General features: G+C 43.1%; 2 protein-coding genes across 2 annotated transcripts; one reads left to right on the top strand and one right to left on the bottom strand.

Moving 5' to 3' along the window:
- The first annotated feature begins 9584 nt into the window (after positions 1–9584).
- On the top strand, positions 9585–13823 carry RPL7L1 (ribosomal protein L7 like 1). Its single transcript, XM_059471202.1, is given in 9 exon segments — positions 9585–9689; positions 9691–9841; positions 9844–9940; positions 10074–10182; positions 11728–11891; positions 12029–12166; positions 12406–12515; positions 12691–12903; positions 13162–13823. Coding segments are annotated over 8 exon segments (1083 nt in total). The 3' UTR covers positions 12900–12903; positions 13162–13823.
- A 431-nt stretch (positions 13824–14254) lies between these two features.
- Positions 14255–16565, bottom strand: MAD2L1 (mitotic arrest deficient 2 like 1). The gene is made up of 5 exons (XM_059471230.1): positions 16473–16565; positions 16159–16305; positions 15957–16077; positions 15575–15678; positions 14255–15079 (listed from the first exon to the last, which is right to left on the bottom strand). The coding sequence occupies exons 1-5, from the start codon at positions 16552–16554 to the stop codon at positions 14907–14909; spliced, it is 627 nt and encodes a 208-aa protein (XP_059327213.1). The 5' UTR covers positions 16555–16565; the 3' UTR covers positions 14255–14906.
- Between the last annotated feature and the right edge of the window lie 4156 nt (positions 16566–20721).

The following is a 20721-nucleotide window of genomic DNA, read 5'->3' as shown; positions in this document are numbered from 1 at the left end:
TCTGGCTGTGTTTGTTATGTTGATGGTAATTTACCTGCAGAGCATAATTATGGGAAGTTCCTAGAGCTGGTGATAAAGTGCTCAGAACTGGTCACCACAGGAGGTTTTCCCTCAGTTGCAAGTGAACCCTTGAGTCATTCAGAGAAGTGGAGACCTTTTCTGGAGAAACAGAGCTCTTTTGCCAGTGCTTGTTTTGTTGCAAAGATTTCTTAAGTTGGTGCAGTAACATTTTTTAAGTGAAGATGCATTTCTAGGGTTATTTCTTCCATGCTTCCTTGGTCCCTTTTTGAATTTTCAGTCCCACTTAGAAAGCCAAGGATCATTTTCATGCTTGCCAGGCTTCTGTGGTCATCTATTTCTCCTCTTGTTCTGCCTCCACAAGAATTGAGAGTCATTTTCATCTGTGTCAGTGTGGAAGCATTTCACAATCTCAAGTAACAGTCTTGCTGTGCAGGCAGAGTGCAGACAATAAAGCAATATTAAGCCATAATCCAGTTTTAATGAGATTGGGGAAAAAATAATAGAGGAGCAACTCTGAGACTTGGTACAACAAATATTTACCTACTGTGTGCAATAAATTTGTTCATTACAGGCTGGGACTTCACTGCCCACCTGTGGAGATGGGATCTTTGTGTCCAACTGTCACGTTGATCATGGCATCACTTGTGTTGCACACACCTAATTTAACACAAACCACAGCACTCATTGTCTCATAAACTCTCTCCCAAGAAACTGTTTAACTCAGATTTCAGTGAAATCATGAGACCAAGTTCCTCAAAAGTAACATGTTTAAAACAACCAAAATGAAAAAAAGAAAGCTCACAAAGAATTATGACTATCCCAATAAGTAATAGCTTTTTAAGAGTGAATAATTTCCTAGGCAAGTAATATATGTGGGAATATTTTTGCTTAAAGATTTAATCTTAAGCTTTTTTCTTTTTTTCCTTTTAATTTTTTTTTGTTGGTCCTAATGAAAATGCTACTATTAAGTAAGTGTAACTTAAAAAGTTCATTTTTACAGAATTAGCATGGCCTCCTGTTATGTTGGAAAGAACATGAGTTCAGCTGACATTAAGTTTTGGGCTAAAGGGCACATTTCTATTTTAGCTCTGCTTTAATTGCTCCCTATTAAATTTGTGTTATATCAACTAAGGTTTAGCATAGTTCTATTTTTTATCCCCTTTTACAGTCAGCATAATAAAGATCCAAGACTTGATGACAGAAAGTAACAAAATACACTCTCTTGTCAGAACATGTGGCCAAAGCTGCTATTTCAGCTTAAAATGCACTTCTGGAAGGAAGGGGAGCTCTCTCCAGTCAATGCAGTGTGAAATCTCTATGAAGAGCTCTGATACCACAAATACAGAAATATAAGAAGCTACTGGTATTTTTTAGGTAAAAAAGTGTGCTGGCTTGCAATAGACTGATATTCTCATGCTTCATGAATAAACCTTCTGCCATGTTTAACGTCTGCTCAACACCAGCATTAGAACTGCAGCATCAAATGAATTGCTAACAAAGCAAAACTGTTATATTTGCACCACTGGTAATTATTTTTCTGAATATATTCTAGGCATGTGTCTTCCAAAGCATATGCTAAAGCAAGGAAAGAGATTTAGGAGATGGAGAATAAATTTTAGAAACCAAAGAAGCCTCTAAAACTTATTAAAATGGGTTAAGCTCAGGGGAATAGTAACTTAAGCACTAGATTTTAATAGAATTTGGAAGGGATGAAAGAGAATATTTCACGCCTTATGAGCGGCAGCCACAGAACCTATCAAGCATACAAACAACAAAATAGATATTTCTATTCAAATTCGAGTTAAAAAAAGAACAAGAAGAATGTTTCCTGTTGCATGTATTTATGTGAGACACTCAGTGATCACTTAGGGAACAACATGAAGAAAGGTTTTACTGGCAGATAGTGCAGTTTCCCCAAAGGACTGTGAGGTGTGAAAGGCGATATTAATGCCACTGCTGCAGTGAGGGTGTGATATAATTGGAGAAACCTGTTAAAGATGCACAGTTCTTGATCAGGCTTCTTTATATAATAAAACTTGTGCCATTAAAAGAGGAGTTGCAAGAAAACACTGGGGAATTAGCTGAGCTGAAGGGACCGCCTAAGGTGAAAATAGACAATGGACAAGTGTTGTATCATATTGTTGTTATCATATTTCTAAAGTCAAGTACCTTCTGGGTGGTTTTCTCACACACAGCTCTTCACAGCAGTGTTGCTCCTGCTTCTTCACCAGGGCTCCTCCAAGGCTCTCCCTAACCAGCCAGCCCACCCCCTTTTATCCCAGTTATCTTTATTAGCCACAGCTGCCACCCAATTAAGGACACCACAGCTGCAGCCCATTTAGAACAACTAGGATCGGGGCAAGGCCACTTATACAATACATAGATTTTACTATGGATCAAAGGCCACCTCTACTATATTTCCCCCTTTTCTTTTACTTACAGGTATTCAAACACGATACAGATATTAAAGTACAATACATACATTTCCCCATGATTCAAAGGCCATTTACAGCACACACAGCTCCTTGCTCAAAGGCCATATTCTCACAGCTCTCAGGCTGCCACAGCTCTCAGCTGTCCTATCTTCTATCATTGTTATCATATTTCTAGAGTCCCAGCTCTCAGGCTGCCACAGCTCATGGCTGTCCTATCTTCTATCATATTGGGGTCACCACTTGTTATTATCATATCATTGTTATCACATTTTTAAAGTCCCATACCTTCTGGGTGGTTTTCTCACACACAGCAGTGTTACTCCTGCTTCTTCACCAGGGCTCCACCAAGGCTCTCCCTAACCAGCCAGCCCACCCCCTTTTATCCCAGTTATCTTCACTAGCCACAGCTACTGCCCAATTAAGGACATCACAGCTGCAGCCCATTTAGAACAACTAGGATGGGGCAAAGCCACTTATACAATACATAGATTTTACTATGGCTCAAAGGCCACCTCTACTAGAGACAAGTATGTCACAGTTAGAAGCAGAGTGAACCTGAGAAACAAGTTAGCAACAGCAACAAGTGGGGCTAAAGCGTGGCTGTGTCTGCTTGCTGTAACCCATCTGGGCTCTTGTCAGGAACAGTCTGTGATCACACGGGCCATATGTGCAGCAGCATCTCAGCTCTGCGAGCTGCTGCTTTGAGCTACTCATTTCCTTACAGTCACTGGGGTTAGTTGGAGCCAAAGTGATATTAATTTTAATTAGGGTGAATGAAGAAAAAAATATTTCCATTTGTTCCACTAAATCCCCCAAATTTCCCTTTTAGCTCCATATGGGAAACCGTACATTAATTTGCTGGTGAATTTCTGTTTGTAGAAGGAGAAAGCAGTGGAAGTGGCCCATGTGTTCTGGCAGAAGTGTCCACACCTCAAAGGTAGATGTGATTATTCAGAAAGCAACTTGTAGATGTGGTGTCTTGTAAACTGGAGAAGAAAATCAGCAACAAAAAAACACATGCCCAAGGGAGCACTTCCACAATGCAAATTCAGAAAAGCAAACCTTTAAAGTGATGTTAGGAATTCGTGAGCTATTCATCATCTGAAGTATTTTTATTGAAACCTGGTGGGTAATCCATAATAATGATAACAATAATAAAACACCACTAAATCCAGGTGTCTTCAGATCATTACAAACAGATAACAGGGTTGAATTCCAGCAGTGGCTTCCAGGTTCTGAAGTATCCATGAAGAAGTGACCTTTTTGAATTAAATCCTTTTCTGGATCAAAATGCAATACTGGGGCCAGAGCACATCCTGGGCTATGCAGGTCTGTGCTGCAATGTAGTCAGCAGTTCTTAGGCCTCACTAGGATGTGGCAGGAACGTTTCCTGGCCTTTTCCTGCCCTGCACATCCACTTTTTCCACATAGAAATGAGGGTGCAAAGGGAAGGAGAGGGGAGTGCCAGGGCTTGACCTGCCAGGAGCTGGAAACAGCTGTGGTAAATTCCTGGAGCTGAGCTCCAGCCCCAGCCTTGGAATGGGCACCTCTTCCTGCCCACGTTTCTCCTGACACCAGAAGCAGAATCACATTGCAGCAGTGCATTTGGTCAATCCATTACCCTGCACCTTGTTATCTCTACCCTGAATCCTGCAGATAACGTGTTTTCATTCAAGCTTATCTCCCAGAAAGGGAGCCAGTCTGGAGCTGAAGAGAATGAGAGATGCAGAAGTCATCGTTTCCCATTTCTTCACATTAAAGTGTTTCTGAGTACAGATTTCAAGACTGGGGAATGTAGTGAGTTTGAAGGTATTCATTTCCATCTCCTGTCTAAAAGGCTGTGAGGAATGATTTTTCTTTGACAGGGAGATACTGAAACCTGAGTTAAAGCAATTAAATTAGGGTCTATGAAAATACCCAAAGCCTTTCTACATTGGCTATATGGGGAATTTAGGAAGACTGTGAAAACAGCTGAAATAAAAGCACCAGGGTATACACAAAGTAGGTCAGGTTCTTCCCTCTTCTGCAGATTTAAGAGCCTTCTCCTCTTCGATAAAACCTACCTGCCTAATCAGCTCTGCCTCGTCACATAGCACCAACTCTTACATAAAAGGCAGTGCCTTGACAAAATTGGTTTAAAGAAAAAAAAGAGCATGTGTTTTTCAGCATTTTTTAGCTACAACTTGAGTGTGTCAGGTGCCAAGGTGGGAGAGGCTGTTTTGAGAATTAACATTTGTAGGGGGATAGAATATAAGAAAAATTAGGATTGTGCAGAAAGTAATCTTACCCCTAAGGAGTTGCAGCTGGGCCAATTATCAAATATTAGTAACAGGCCTGATTTTAACAGGCCACAGCTGTAAGCAATGAGAAGAAGAGTGCTGTAAAAGAGTGGGGTGGCTGGGTGAGAAGGGAACTGCTGTTGGGTAGTTGCTGTGTGAAGAAGAGAGAGTCAGTGCTGTGAGGGGCTGCCTACCAGGAACACCAAGAGGGTCTGGAACTTTTGTGATAAGGAGACAACAATGTAGAACCCCTGTAATAAGATGACAACTAACCTTTTGACAGTTACTTGGTAATTTTGATAATTAACATTTGTTTGAAGCACACCTGCACCTGGGTGTTTTCTTACACTATTGGGTTTGTGTACTCACAGGAAGAAGCTTATTCTTACTATTAAAATTAGGAAAAAAAGGATGATGAATCTTTTACTTTATCTATACAATGTACAAAAAAAATTTACAATACAATTAATATGTGGATATAAAATTGTAGCTAGCAAGACAGGCTTGTTATCCTGCTGACTGGTTTAGAAATAGGATGTGTTGTTTCTTCAGGAGCTCTTCCTAAGTCTCTTGGGTCAGAAACTCTCTCAGATGTGAGAATGCAGCATCTGATACAGAAAGGCCTTGATCCCCCCAGGGGTTATAGAAAACTCTTGGGGAGGAATCAAGTCTTGCTGAGCACAGCCCAGAGGAGCAGCACTGTTACTTTGGATTTCTGTTGTTTATTGTTGGGGCGTGCCCCCCATCTCATACCCCCTTTTTCCAAGTGATGGAGTGCCCCTGCAGTCTCAGTCTGCCAGCTGATGGATCACTGTTACAGCTGGATAGTGATGCTCCAGGGTGCTGGAACCAAGAAGCTGGGCTTTGCTTGCTGCAGCTGCTCCCCACAGCTGTGGTCTGGGCAGTGCAGCCCAGAGCTACACAGATACTGATTCCCTTCTCACTTATTCCACCTCTCCTCAGGTTTTTGGCAGATCTGCCTCATTCGTCTAGCTTTTAGACAGTGCTGATAACAGATCACTGCAGGAACAGGATTCATTTATCCAGAGCTCTTCAAAGACTGGAAAGGATGGACTTCAAAGGCAGGAAAATGGGACACAGTGCAGCTGAACAGGGGAGAAGGGAGAGCATTCAGATTAAATGAGCCCTTCTGTATGCAGGCAAAGAAACTGATTTCTGTTTGCCTTTCCTACTGTTGGGCTAGAATAGCAAGGACAAATTTAAACTGGGATAGATTTCAGTTGAATGCAAAGTTTAGAGCTGAGCTAGCAGAAAGGCCAGATCCACTGGGGAAGGGGCAGGTGGGTGGGAATGCATGGCTGGAATATGTAACTCCTGCTGTGGCTAAGAGGTCTGGCTCTTCAATACAAGTTCATGTGCTGAAAATACCAAAATATTAGCTGTGAACCTGCCTCCTGCTACCTTCATCTGAGTTCTCTTCCTCTTGTGCTGAAAGAAAGAGGGAACAATTATCCCAGCATTTATCCTTTTACTGACTATTTTATCTTCCCTCAGGCACCTTTCTCCCAGCTGGCCGGTCCAATCTATGGTAACTGCTCCACAGATGGAAACTATTCCCTGTTTGATCTTCTTTCTTTGAATCTTTTCCAGGTCTGTCCTGGGGGAAGGTAGGTGGAGGTATGGGATGGACAGATGGAAGAAAGATGACTGACCAAAGCTGAAGCATCCAAAATGTGGGTGGGTATGAGAAGCTATGCTGTGGAATCAGTTTCTGCTTTGCTCTTTACACCTTCTGCAATAATTTTCAATTACTGTTCTGTTGTCCTAAGCATTAAGCTGATATTTTTACCTATCTCTAATAATTCCAAAATCCTACTCCCAAGCTTATTACTTCACTTTGAGCCCACAATTTAATAGAAAAATTAGTGAAACATTGCTGCACTTTAATTTACTGATTTTTATTTGCTGTCTCACTGCCTTAGCACTCAGCCTTGTAACATCTGCTGTGCCATGAGGAGAATCCTGCGAGTTCCTCCTCCCTTCCTTTGTTTCTGCTGTGGGAAGGGACACAGCCCCCTTCTTGGGATAGAGCTACAGGTGACCACTGACATCCCTCCTTCTCCATCTCTCTGGTATTACCTGGCCAAATACTGACACTCTGTAGCTTTATCTTGACTGGGGAGTTGGCACTAATAATTGCAGGCAAAATCAAATATTCCAATAAAGTGAGAGGACCTTTATAGCCCTACTGCACTGTCAGCACTCAGGGCCACACCTTCCTTCAGGGCTCAGCCTTGCTGCAAACCAGTGAAACTTCTTTGCTGTGATTTCATATGAATTACTGTAGGTCACTTCTCACTTATGATGTTTTAATCCATTTCTGTTTCTGTTGTTTCCCTCATCTCCAAGACTGAACTTGCAAAAGGATATTATGTAGTTGTGTCAGTAACTGGAGCCATAAAATAAAAATAATCAAATGCTTTGGTTTTTTAAAAAAGAATAAAAGTTATCATCCGCCAGCCACACCATTGTATCAGAATCAATGAGGGTTAGGACAGACAACATTATCTGTCCATAGAAAGCATCTCCTATTGAGTTGTCCACACTGACATGATAAACCCCCTCATTAGGTGATTGCCTTCTATCTCTTTTTATGGCTCCCCAGCCTGTAGTATCTTTATGAATACTTTATGCTGTGGTGTACTTATTAATATGCTTCCACAACCTAAATGGCATAATTATCTCAAAAGTTCAATTAAAAAGTAATCTAGTAGGAGGTAGGATTCCAAATTACTGAGTGTGGGAGAGACTCCTATTCTGTTCTCACTGTCTTTCATCTCAGACATAATTGATTTGGTCTTTCTCCCAAATAAAATGCAGCTTTTCATCCCTGTGGAAGAAGGAGAGTGGTCATGGAGACCTGTGGAGCCCACATATAATGATGTCTATTTTTACCTCCACTTTTCTTTAAAGATACAATTAAATTTGTTGTACACTCAAATTGCAGCCACTATGTGCACTCTCTTATAGACAACACAGAAAAATAAATTATTTCCATTGCTGTTTATTGTAATTGAAAAACAGTTTTTCTATTTCAGGTTCATTAGCCAGGCCTTTACAAGTGCATTAGAAGTAAAAGAAAATCAATTTACATTTTAATTCTTACAAATGTTTCACTTTGGAAACTTGTAAATAGGTACTGCCACTCTTTTAGACTATGTCAGAACATTCTGACATATAAATTACAGATATTTTGTAATTTAATATTTGTAACTTCAAACTCCAGATCTAATTTCCAGAGAGAATAATTGTGGGTAGTGCCAGGGCTTTATTAATAGCCTGACTTTCTTCCACGGACTTATTTACAACAGTTATTGTAAAATTGAGCTTTTGAAACTGGAATATTTTCCATTTATGCTGATAAATTAGTGGCACTAAAGAATGAATTGGTTTGCTCCACTTAATTTTTTTTTCTAGGGAGACACAAAGACAAGTTTTATGTTTTAGGCTTTTCAATTTGACATATTAGCTGCCACAAACTGAGGGTACACATCTATGTTAGTCTCATCTTTCATTATACCCACATTGCTCCTTTTGCAGTGAATTGGCAGGATTTCTGAAAAAATGCCTGTGTTAAGGAAGCTTATTTTGAAAATAACAAGCCCATGCTTCTATCCACAGTGATTTTCCAAAATGTTTTAATGAAATATTAGTCTATCTCCTTATGATTGTTATTTTCATGAAAGAAAATCTTGGATCACCCAGGTTTTCTCTCTATTAATTATTGGTTTGAGTGTGTGTATGGAGTAGTTTCTGGGCATCTTTCAAAACTGTGTAAACTTTTTTCTTAAAAGGTCTGAAAATAGGCATTATTTGAGATCACAAGGCACTTCCTTATCTAAATATTCCCAATATTAGATTAGCAGTGAAATAAACAAAATATAATTTCTTTGGCTTTTTTTGTAAAGAATTTATTGCAGACAGATTTCAGAGTGGGGCATAGTTCAATGATGAGAGTGATGGACTTAAAGTCCTTTTGCTGTTTTGAGACTGCACACAGCATCAATAAAGATTTTGTGGTATTTGAAATAAATTTAATGGCATTTCATACCCATGGAATGAGAAAATAAGAAGCTTCATGGACCTCTGACATCCCACTTCATCTCCTGACTTGTCTTTTGGAATCGGAGCCCTAAAATTTTGTGTGCAGAAGCTCAGAGTGCTGAAGGCCAGTGTACAACAGGTTGCTGTCTAGGAAAGTGGGAACCCTTTTCTTGGGTATCCCTGCAAACAGGGGCATTTGAATATCCATGCATTAAAACTATATAACCACTGGTTAGCAACTCAGCCTCAGAATGCTGTTGTGCTGGGAGATATTTCATAGCAACAGTGTTTCAAATGTTTACTGACTTATTGTTTCCTGGCCATTAATGATGGAATACCCCAGAGCCTGTCTACATTTCCCTCCTGTCAAACAAAGCACGTTCATCCGTACATTTAAATGTTCATCTGTAAATTTAAATCCCTGGTAACTTACAACTTGCTCTGTTGTGAGTTACCAAGGATTGCAGCTCTTTTTATAAGGTGAAATTTGTGTACTTATGGGGAAAATCTCAGATTATCTGTTTGATAAGCTTGTTTATTTTAACTCTCGTATCCAAAAAATGGATACGACAGCAGGGTTTGCTCACCGACGGCTTGATCTTCCTGGCATTTGGGATCGAGTTCCTAAATGCAGATTTTGACGTTTTAGGTGTCAAAACAGAAGTGGCTGATCTGGAGTGTTGTAAAGGTTTGCAGCACCGCCGAGGCGAGCAGCGGAACCCCGGCACCACCGAACCTCCCGGCAGGGCTGGAGCTCCCCGCCGGTGAGAGGACACCGCGGTCAATGGAAATGAGAATTATTTTAGAGCGTAGAAGTCACACATCGCTCCTCCATCCCGCACCAGGAGCACAGCCCCAGCACCACCGGCTGAGCGTGAGGCTCTGGCACCCCCCTGCGGGTGATGCGGCTGTCACACCGCGTGTCCCCGCGGCCGCTCCTGTCCCGGGCTCGCCGGCTGTGGATGCCCCTGGGCGAGTGCAGGGCCGGCCAGCACCGCGTCCCGTCCCTCCGGGTCCGGCACTTCCCGGGGCTCCGCCATCCCCGCGCGGGCCAGCGGCGCCTGAGGGAGAGCGGCCATGGCCCCGCCCCGGCCCCGCGCATGCGCAGAGCTGACCCGGCAAAATGGCGGAGCTGGAGGAGTAAGTGCGGCATAGAGGGAAAAATGGAGGGCATTCGGGATCCGCCGCCATCCGCGGGCTGCGGGTGGCCACGGGGGCTGCCCGAGAGGGGTCGGGATGCGATCGGGTTGTAACCGGGTTGTCCCGCCCGCAGGCCGAGGCGGCGGATCCCGCTGGTGCCGGAGAACTTGCTGAAGAAGAGGAAGGCGTACCTGGCCATCAAGGCCACGCAGGCCAAGCAGGCGCTGCTCAACAAACGCAAGGTACGGAGGGTCCCGACAGAGCCTGGGCCTGCAGCCCCAGCTCGTCCTCCTCCGCAGGGAGTCACAGTTCCGTCCGAGTGGTCGGGCCCCTGAGAGGGGGTGTCCGAGCACCGCGGGTGGGCAGGGATCGTCTTCGGAGTTCCGAGGGGGGCTTGAGTCCTTCAACCTCTTCTCCGTGAGTCTTTGAGCCTTGTAAAGAGGACAGAATTGTACAGGTTATTACACCGAAACAAATCAGTGCAAGACTGTGAGTTGTTCCTGTTGGATCAGTGGTGCTCAGGTGTTTGCAGCCACGTGTGGGAAACTGCAGCGCTACTGAGTTGTCTCTGCTGCCCTGGGATTTCGCTTACTGAAACCACCTTTGTGTTGAAACTCTGCATGGAAGCCGTGCTTTTCTGAGGGTGCCTTTAGATTTATTTCTCTGTTAGAGCAGCATAGGTCATGGTGAAGCCTTTTCTGCCTGAGGGGTCGCACATGTCCTAGTGCACACACATCCTGTGCACACTGTGCCATTTCCAGACTGGCAGAGCACAGCAGACCTTTCTAATTCCCAATCTCAGGCCTGTTCTGATGTACCCCAGCTAATACAGTAGGTGTCTGTCTTAAAGCTTTCCCAGTGAATCTTGTGGGATTGTGTGCAAAACTCCTGCCGTTTTTATTTGATACCATGTTTACATTTTAAGAGCATCAGTAACTTGCTGTATTTCCAAGGTGGGAGCATAAGCAGTAATATTAAATTGCCACTCCTTAAGATTGTCATTGCAAAAAGAATCTTAGTGATGAGACTTTTATTAGGTCTGTCTGTTTTGAAAATTCAAATGAATTTAATGGGTGATGTGTGAGGTGAAATAGAACAGAAGACACACAACATTAAATTCTTTACTGTAAAGTGGTCTGCTCGTTTAACCAGTGCAGTATCCTAAATATAACTGTGTAATGCTGTGCATTTTCAAGTCCTGTTCATATGAGAAAACACTATAAGTGTTGGTGGATGTACTCATTCCTAAGCTAAAGAGAGACATTTAAACATCTGTTTAATTCTAAAAACGAGCTTTCCATTTCCTAGTAATAATGAAAAGACTTTTTATCAGGTGAGCCAGATGTTCTGTTTAAATCAGCAATATTTAATAGTTACTTGAATGTTTGAAGTTTTTCTTGCATGTGTGTCAGTATAGAAACTGACTTTAAATGCAGTTACTATCTCTTGAAAGGTAATTTTGAGTCACACTGGGGTATTGCTGTAGCATCTGTTTTGCCCACATGTTGTTTCTGGCTTTTCCAGTCATTGCTGAGCTGTGTGTGTAGCTATGCCTAGAAATCTTCCCTGGTCTTTTCCCTAATTTATATTTTTCCTGGGGAAAAACTCTTTGTTCACTGTTCATAAATAACAGTTGTGCGTTGTCCCTCAGTTCTGCCTCCCTTGGGCTTAGGTAATCAAATTTATTGTCTTATTGCTTCCAAAGCTGTAAGGACATTGTTCACTACTTCTGCATTTCGTTTGGCCTTTGAGATGTAAACCTCACTTTGTTTTCCTTTTGTCTGCAGCAGCAGAAGGGGAAGCAGATCCAGTTCAGGCGCCTGGAGACGTTTGTTCGGGATTCATGGCGCAAACGGCGGGATGACACCCGCCTGAGGCGCATGGAGCAGAGGCCTGGGCCGGCAGCAGCGCCTCAGGAGAGCAAGCTGGCCTTCGTCGTGAGGATTGTGGAGTGAGAGCCTTCCCTTATTGCTGCCCTTTGTTGTGTCATTTCCACACCAAGGCAGTGGGATCAGCCCAGACATCACCTTGCAGGTGATGTGAGGCCTTTAGAGAAATGTGTTTACTCAGAAGTTCTGTTTTGCTCAGCATTAAGGGGGTGACCAAGAGGGTGAGAAGAGTGATTGAGCTGCTGCGGCTGAAGAAGAACTACACCGGTGTGTTTGTGAAGCTGAGCCCGCTGTCGCTGAAGATGCTGCGGATTGTGGAGCCTTACGTGGCGTGGGGGTATGTACCCCTCCCCTGACTTGGGGGTCATTGGGTTCTCCAGTTGCTATCACAGATTCTTTACTTCTCCAGTAATGGTCACAACTTAATCAGCTTTATGTCTAAAACTTGTTATTTTCTCTGTTCTCATTGTTCTTGACATGACTTTGTTACTTTACCACCTCTGCACAAAGAAGTGGGATGGCTTCCCTCTTCATCCTGTGTCTCTGTTACAGAATCTGATTTTTGTTCCTGTACAGACAGCCTAACCTGAAGTCTGTACGAGAGCTCATCCTGAAACGAGGCCAAGCCAAGATCAAGAAAAAGAGGGTACCTCTGACAGACAACATGCTGATAGAGGAACATTTAGGTGAGGAAGAGGGTGAGGAAACTAAGGAGAAAAGAGTTAGGTGTTGAGAGTTTACAGTCTGACCTGAAAGGGTGAGACAAAATCTTGCCAAACTGGAGGTCTGGCAATTCTGGAGTCAGTGTGGGGAAAGATGATACAGCTGGACATCTCTTCTTTTTTTTTTTTTCTTATGCAGGGGGCTGTGGTATCATTTGCCTGGAAGACCTTATTCATGAAATCTATTCCACTGGGAAGTATTTCAGGAGAGTGACCAGCTTCCTGTGGCCGTTCCATCTGTCGGTGGCTCGGCACGCGTCGCGGAACAGAGTGGGTTTCCTCAAGGAGATGGGCAAGCCTGGCTTCAGAGGGGATGCCATCAACCAGCTCATCCGTCAGCTCAACTAGTCAGGTGAGCAGTGCCTGCTGGGCTGCTTCTGAGGCTCACCCTGCATTCCCTGTCCTAAGGACAACCAGCTGCCATTGAAGATCAAAGGGGTGCTCCCTTGCTTCTGATGGTCACTCTGCAAAAGTGACCTCAGAGTAGGGGCAAGTAATCAAGAGTGTGGGTCCCATTAGGAATCAGCACATGCTGGTGGACACCTCCATGAAGGCTTGGTTCCTGGGAGATAATATTACTTTCTTGTTTATTTTCTTCCCTGTTCTGCAGGGTTTTTGTGAAAACTTCAGGATCTATGACCTGTTCCTTTTCACATGGTCCTTTCATGGACATTATCTACGTGGAGTGATCTGTATGCAACTTCTCTTGACTGGTGCCTCTATAAAAGAAGAAACACAAAGATGATGATGATGATGGAGCTGGACTTTGGGCTGGCCCCTCTTAAAGAAGAAGATAAATTCTGTTTGGTACAAGAATGAGCTTCTTGGAGCAATTTCACTTTTGCATCTCTGTAAAATAAGTGGTTTTATGCTCACTACTGCGGACTTCACTCTTTGATGTGCACCTGCTTCTGGGGGTGAAGGGGTAGTGGAGTCACAATTGTGCTGACAGGTAAAAGAAAACACCAAGGTATTCTTCTGTTACTGCAGCACAAGCCCTAGCAGTGAATAATGTCACTTTTTAAGTACCTAGATTGTATTTATTTTTAAAAAATTAAGGGGTTTGTGTTCCTGATTTTAAGAGCCCTTTTTTGGGCAAGACTTTTTTTATTTTTTTTTTCTCTTTTAAACATCTGCTGGATTGGAACTGTTGGGGGGAATTATTTCCTGGAAATAGGAAAGCCTGAAAAGGTTGTAATACAGTCATGGGGTGAGGTATATGTAATCGATGTTTTTAAAATAAACTTCTGAAATTATAATAATATAACAGAAGGTCCTACATCACTGTAAAAGAGTGGAAAAACCAGTCAAACACTCTGGCTGGAATGAATTTAGTGAAGCAAGTGAAGAAAACCATGGAAGAGTCTGAAAGTTCCAGATATTTAAATCCCTAATTTCTTCCACTACAGAAATGGGTAAGGACACATGAAGAGTCCAGTGATGTTCAACAAATACAGAAGGCACTGTCATGAGTTCACTGTGACTGTTTAAACTGTTATTTGAAGACTTAGGTGGGGGCAAACTGTTAATCCATGAATGGATTTCCTGTGGACTCCACACCACTTGGATACTCAGGAAGGAAACAGTTAAGTAACAGGACAAGAAGGATGCCTTTTGGATGTTACTTGGGTGGCAGTTATAAACTGTTTCATGATGTAGCATTCATAAAACCATCTGAAATACAAAGGACTGCAGATTCTGAATTAGAGAACACTATAAAACTAGAAGCTTTATTCTGTAAAACAAGAATAGAAACATAGAAAACGCTAGACAGACACTACAGACGTACACAGAACAACTTTGTCCCCAGAACTAGAGCCCAGTGGTCATTAAGATAGAAGGTTTCATGTCTTTAAAGCTTTCCTGATAAACAGCTGCTTCCATTGTAGAGCAGTACAAGAATTGTTTGGATGATTCATCTTTGGGTTATTTCTGGTAATAAAACAGCCCAGGCTTCTAACATGAAAACTGGCACACTAGGAGTGAGATTATTTTAGTTGCTGCAGAGAATTTAAAACTGCTAACAGAGTGTAGTTTAAAAATATTTTTAAAATACAAAGTTACAGGATCTGAACACAATTCTAGCAGCTAATCCCAAATTTAGGCAGTTTTTCTAGTAGAGGCAGTGGTTTTAACACACTATTGGATTATCTCATACAGTTAAGTACAAATTGACTATGACCTTAAAATTTCTTTAGAAATGATGCCAACTTAGTCTAGTGTCACATTTTCACAGACAGGCATGTTGTCTTTGTGTCATGCTTTATCAGGAGGACAGTAATGGTGTGCTCATAGCTTAGCTGCATGATGAACAGGAACTATACAAGGTGACAGGACAAAACTTGCCCCTGCATCTTAGGGAACAGAATCCTTCTTGTAAGCCACCGTGGTGTTGACTTTGTGGATTGTGGTGGTGAAGGAGCGCAGCCGAACCTCCTCTGAATTGGCTATGAACTGTGGGCCTGACTCTTCCCACTTTGCGGGCACTGCCAGATCTTTATCCGTGTAGATCAGCAAGTCAAAGGCACCTGGGGGCAAGGGAGAACAAATTCACCATAAGGAGATGGCAGGTTTGAAGTACATCTTCTAGAACTTGAGACAAGGACCAAGCTTTTCAGAAGTTACCCTGATACTAGTTATGTGAAAAAAAAAAAAAATCGTTAAAATAAGATATTCATATGAGGCTGTTATAGTTTTCTCAAAAACTAAATTGTGTTGTAAATTTTTTTAAAGTGTGTTAAAATGCTGTGGAAATGAGCTCTGTATAACACTTCACAGGAACAAATTATTCATGAAAACTTGTATTCCTCAGGGCGTACATATTTAATTTCCTCAAGTTCATTAAGCCACCCAGAGTTCTGTCCTGATCTCAGTCTAACAACGTACTGTCTCACAAACCTGATGGTACACGATGTGTAATAGTCAAAGAGCCTCAGAAAATCAGAAAATATTTTCTAAAGTTGGAAAGTTACTGAGGTTTTTCAAAAGCATTTTATTTCTTTAGTGCAGTTTGGGATACTCACAGGCAGATTCCAAGAGTGGCAGGAAGGTTACTGTGGCAGTTATTTGTCTGATGACAGAGCGAATTTCATCCTGAATTGCCTTCTGAGATTTCTCCCGTGGTCCACTGGAAAAATAAGAAAACTCTGGTAAGAGAAGTTTGAAACTTCTACTGTGCTGACAGTTTCCTCTAAATACAGTTCTCTTTGTTAAGCTCTGGTAGTTTGCTACAGTATTTTTAGAGTAGTAGTGACACTTTAGAAAAAGTTAAGCGATAGCTGCTCTGCCTTTATTGTTGTTTGTGTGTTCAGTTATATAATGACTGGTTTGCAGAGGGTAGAGCACTGAGAAAGGTTTGAAGGCACAAGTCCATGGCATTGATCCTGTGCCTGCCCCGGTACTCACTTGTCATCCTTTGCAGTTTTGTCACACTCGATGTCAAACTGCCACCGCTCCAGGACCTCGCTGTTGTCGATGCTGGAGATGACCACCACCAGGCGCTGCACGATGCACTTGTACAGCCACTCTGCAAGAAGCCAGGGCAGCGCTTAGGGGCGAGAAGCGGCGGCGGGGACACCGCAGGGAGGGCCCGGCCGCCGGCCCGCACCTTTCATCTGCTCGGTCACGTTGTTGAGGTAGTTGGCCAGCTCGGGGTCCGTGGTGACCAGCAGGGTGAGCCCGTACTTCTGCACGCGGGTGAAGGTCTCGGGGGGGTAGATGCCTCGCTGGTACAGGATGCTGTTGATTCCATAGGCTGCACGATTTAGACGGAGAGGGAAAGGGATGTGTACCGCACCCACCCCGGGCCCCAGCCGGCGGCCATGTCGCTCCGCAAGACACGGCCTCCCACCCCCTCACCTCCCCTCCCACCCTCCTTCTCTCCCTCCCTCTCTCGCAGAGCTGTCCCCGCGGCCCCCTCACAGAAGAACTCGGCGACGAGCTCGGCGCTGCCGCGCAGGGTGATGCCCTGGTGCTCCCGGCCGAGCTGCTGCTGCGCCGCCATGGCCGCCGCTTCCCCGCCGCCCGGTTCGAATCCGGCCCCGCCCCCGCCCGGCCCCGCCCCTTCCCGCGCGCGCAGCGCCGCTGAGGGGGGCGCGCACCGCCTCAGGCGACACCAGCGGCCTTCCCTCCGGGAATTGCCGTTCCCTGGGCCCCTTGCCCGTGAAAAACGGGCGGCAGCCTGCGGGCTTCCGTGGCTGCCTGGCGGGAAAGAAGGGGTTTTTCCGCCATGTTAAACTGCCCGACCGCTGCCCGTGCCGTTGCGTGTGTGGGCGGGGCTGAGGGGAGCGTGGAGCGGGGACGGAGCGAGTGAGCTGCTCTGCCACGGGAATGCTGTGCGAAGCTGCGTTTCAGCGTTTCCAAGATTATTCGACTTTACGAGCCTAAAAATGGTACTTTCCAGTTATGAATTGAACAAATCCTTAATTTATTATTTATTGGTGGCTTTCATGGTGTAAGTCAAGCAGTTGCTGTTTTAAATAAAAAATACTTTTCTGCAAGCACTCTGAAGAAGCAGGCGGGGTGAACGTGGGAAAGTAGGATAAACAATTTTTCTTTCAATCCGTAATAATTCCAGAAATAATTTTTAAAAAAGGGTTAAGAAGCATTTGGGTTATTGGTCTGCCTTGGTGGAGGGAATTTGCTACTTGGTCGAACAACTTCAGTCCTGTTACTACAGGGTGACCAAGGAAGATGTGGCAGCCGGCAGTGGCCATCACCTGGAGGGAGCTGTGGCAGAGGTTAGCAGGTAAGAGAGGCTGAGCAAGCCAAGGAAATGTTGAACTATGTTAATAATAGGAAGTGGAGAAGTTAGGATTTGTTGGGATAGTAACAAGGTGGCCAGCTAGTTAGGTTATAAAATCAATTATAGGCAAGAAAATGAAAATTAATGGCTTTGCTGGGCACAGCATAGCTGCAAATGAAATTATTCCCTAAATGTGATTTTTCCAAAGCATCATCTGAGGCATACTTGTGTTAGATACCCATATTGCCCTTGAAAGAAACAAAATGAACAGTCTTAAAATGAAGTTGCATTCAAACCAGAAGTATTTATACTGAGGATAAAAACCACATGGTCATTACACAGTACAGTGGGCCAAATGCTAAGAGAGTGAACTGATGGCGTGATTGCTTATTTTATTGTAATAAAACACATTTTCACAAGAGCTTAGGCTTTCTCTTGGTTCCAGTTTGGATCCAAGAGGAAGCATGGTTTTCCTCAGGGGTCAGGCTGCTGTGATTAAAACAAATGGTATAGTCCTGAAGTTCTGCAAGGGTCTGAATAATTTAATTTAACCATGGGAAATTTATTTTGGATCTTGTTCACTAGTGATTGTGTTATACATAATTCTTCTGAATAAAATATTTTCTGAGTAAGAGTGGTATATTTCCAAGGTTGTAATAATGGAAGCATTTTTACAACCTTGGAAATATACTAAAAGCTTAACTTTTAGAACTTGGATTGCTGTGAATATCAGCTATTTTGCTTAAAATCTTATGTACTACAGTGCTTTTATTTATCTATCCCAAAATGGTTACAGCCCTCTGGGTTTTTTTCCTACACTTAGCTTCTTGTCCATTTTGCTTTTGGAGAGCTGCTCATTCTTGTGATAAATAGAATAACTTGAAAGCATGAGACCAGGCAAGAATAGTAGAGCTTTTGGTTAATATTTAAGATATTTCTCCTGTAGCTGTTTTACCAGACAGAAGAAAGGAATCCAGGTGTTTCTTGTTTAGCAAGTTGACGTCCCTGTGTTTCAGTTTGGATGGCTTGCACACACACAGGTGCATATGCTTATCAGCAGCAGACTTAATTGCTTCTTCATTGCTGCTGCCAAGATTCACCTGGCAGGCACTGAGAGTGGTTGTGACCTCTCGTAGAACTCTGAGCTTCCTGCACCTGGCATTTCAGAGTTTTGGGTCACTTTTCTCTCTCTGGTGCTGCGCCATGATTGGCACCAGGTTCTGCCCTGGTGTGCTCCCTTCTCCAACACCTTTGCATTTTGTGCAGTTTGGCCAAGCTTTGGGAAATTGTTGTTTGTTCTGTGGTGTCAGTGAGCTGCAGCTGCTGTGTGACATGGCCCAGCCAGGTGTGATGGGACATGCACACAAGTCCTTCTTTGTGTTCCTGGCCATGCTCCATGGCAGTGCCTGCAGTTGGTGCTCAGGGGGTGCCCAGCAGGAGGAGGGACCTGCAGCCCTGCAGGGATGCTGCTGAGGGTGAGGGGCTCGTGTGGGACTGGCTGCTTCCTGACCTGCTCCAAGGGACTCTCACCAACCAGAAGGACAGGCTAGGTTTTACTGCTGGCACACCAGGAGTTGGCTATCCTTGCTTTAATTATCTCATGATAAAACCTTCATTTTCATAAGGAATGTGAAATCCCGGTTGGATTTAATTTGAGTCTCTTACAACTCTTCAGTCACTGTTCAGTTTCTCAATTACAGCTTGATGTTGTGACATGGTTTTTTTGATTCTCCTTCTGTGAAAGGAAATGTTCTGTGTTTAGCTTGGCTTTTCTGCAACATTCAGTGATTGTTTCCCCATGGCAATTGTCACTGAACCATGGGGAATCCAAATCATTGGTAGGCCTTCATTTTTTTTTTTTTTTAAGGCAAGTCAGGTCACATTCCCATAGTCATCCAGCACACTAGGAGGCATAATCCATTGTGGAGTTCATTCCCATTATTTATTTATCTTGTAACCTTCAGGAGGATGTGCACAGGTCTCTTCTCTCCAGAATAGCAAAACAGCTTATGAAATGAAAGTTTCAACAAATGAAAGTAGCAGCAAAGTTTGCAGGGTAAGTACAGGTGCCTCTTGTCAGCTGTGAAAATAAAATCTTTTCAAGTTGGCCAATCCTATTTTTAAAACATAAAACATGGAATATTATTACAAATATCAATGCTGTGCCCTTCACCAAAGGGGTGAAAGATTGTCTTGAACTTTAAGTATTCATGAGAAGAAATGGATATTAAAATGAGTCAGTATGAGCCCATAATCTGCACTGTAACTTTTAATGTGATGAGTAGATTTTCCAAAGGGACTTCCTTTGGTTTTGAATGCCACGTGGCAATTTTTCCAGTTAATTTGCTGAATGTATTTTGAAATTAGAATAAGTCAGGTAAGCACTTCTTTCTTTTATGAGAGAGCTTTGATGTTTCTTTACTTAATCCAATGTTAGAACTCTATTTAGCCTGAAAGTAGCTGTGTCCAGGTTGTGGCTGCCTTGTACAGTGAAATAAATTCTTGCTGATTTTGAGACTTTGGAAATCTCTTTTTGTAGAACATAAAGTGGTGTCTTTTTCCGGTTTTGGGGAAGGCGTTCCTTCGAAGACCTGACATTTTTCTAAAGGAAAAAGAGTTAATATTAGTGACGGTTTTACCTCTGAACGACCAGGAGATGGCAGCAGGCACACGCGATATCTGCACCCCTGCAGTTTTTGCTGGAGGTGCAATGGGTTGGTTTTAGTGTTAGGTACTTGACTAGTTTTACACCTTTTTCTAGCTTTATCATCATTGTTCCAGAATCAAGGGGATGCTTAATGCCCAGTTTTCGAGTTCACCTTTGGTTGCTGTTGCATTAGAGACAAATTAACAGTGAAATTATTATCTTTAAACCTCTCATGTGAGGATAGGAATCCTGTTTCAGAATTGGGAAGAACAGGACTTTATTAAACTTTTTTGTGCCTTGAGAACTTCTTAGTGCTGGATGATGTCCTGTTACACTGATGACAGGTATGTGAAATCCACTGAATCCTGCTCTTTACAGCTTAATCCTCATCATTACTTAATCCCCAACCTGAAGGTTGGCAGTTTGAAAGGTGAATGTTAGTCCAGTTCAGTGTAGCTCCTGTCACATCTAAAGTTTTCATATTAATAAATCAGTGGAAAACTAGGGAGTTCTCAGGTAGCTTAGATTTACTTAGCCAGTATTACTGGAAATTTAGCTTTAAATTCAAAATGAGCCTTCTTAAGTACCCTGGAACATTGATTTATCATTCATAGGTTTATCAACAGAGACTTTTGGTTGGTCATCAGAAACTGAGGAGAACAGGATCCTGAAGATTGGTAGGATAATAAATATGCCTTGGTAGTACCACAGGGAATTTTGATAGATTCTGTTGTGTGGTTGCAACATGTCAGATGGGCATTGTTGCTTTGTGATTGCTT

The sequence above is a fragment of the Ammospiza nelsoni genome, chromosome 4, assembly GCF_027579445.1.
Source record: "Ammospiza nelsoni isolate bAmmNel1 chromosome 4, bAmmNel1.pri, whole genome shotgun sequence".
NCBI classification, from domain to species: Eukaryota; Metazoa; Chordata; class Aves; order Passeriformes; family Passerellidae; genus Ammospiza; species Ammospiza nelsoni.
Note: the sequence above shows the minus strand (reverse complement) of the source record. Positions and strands in the feature narration are given on the sequence as shown.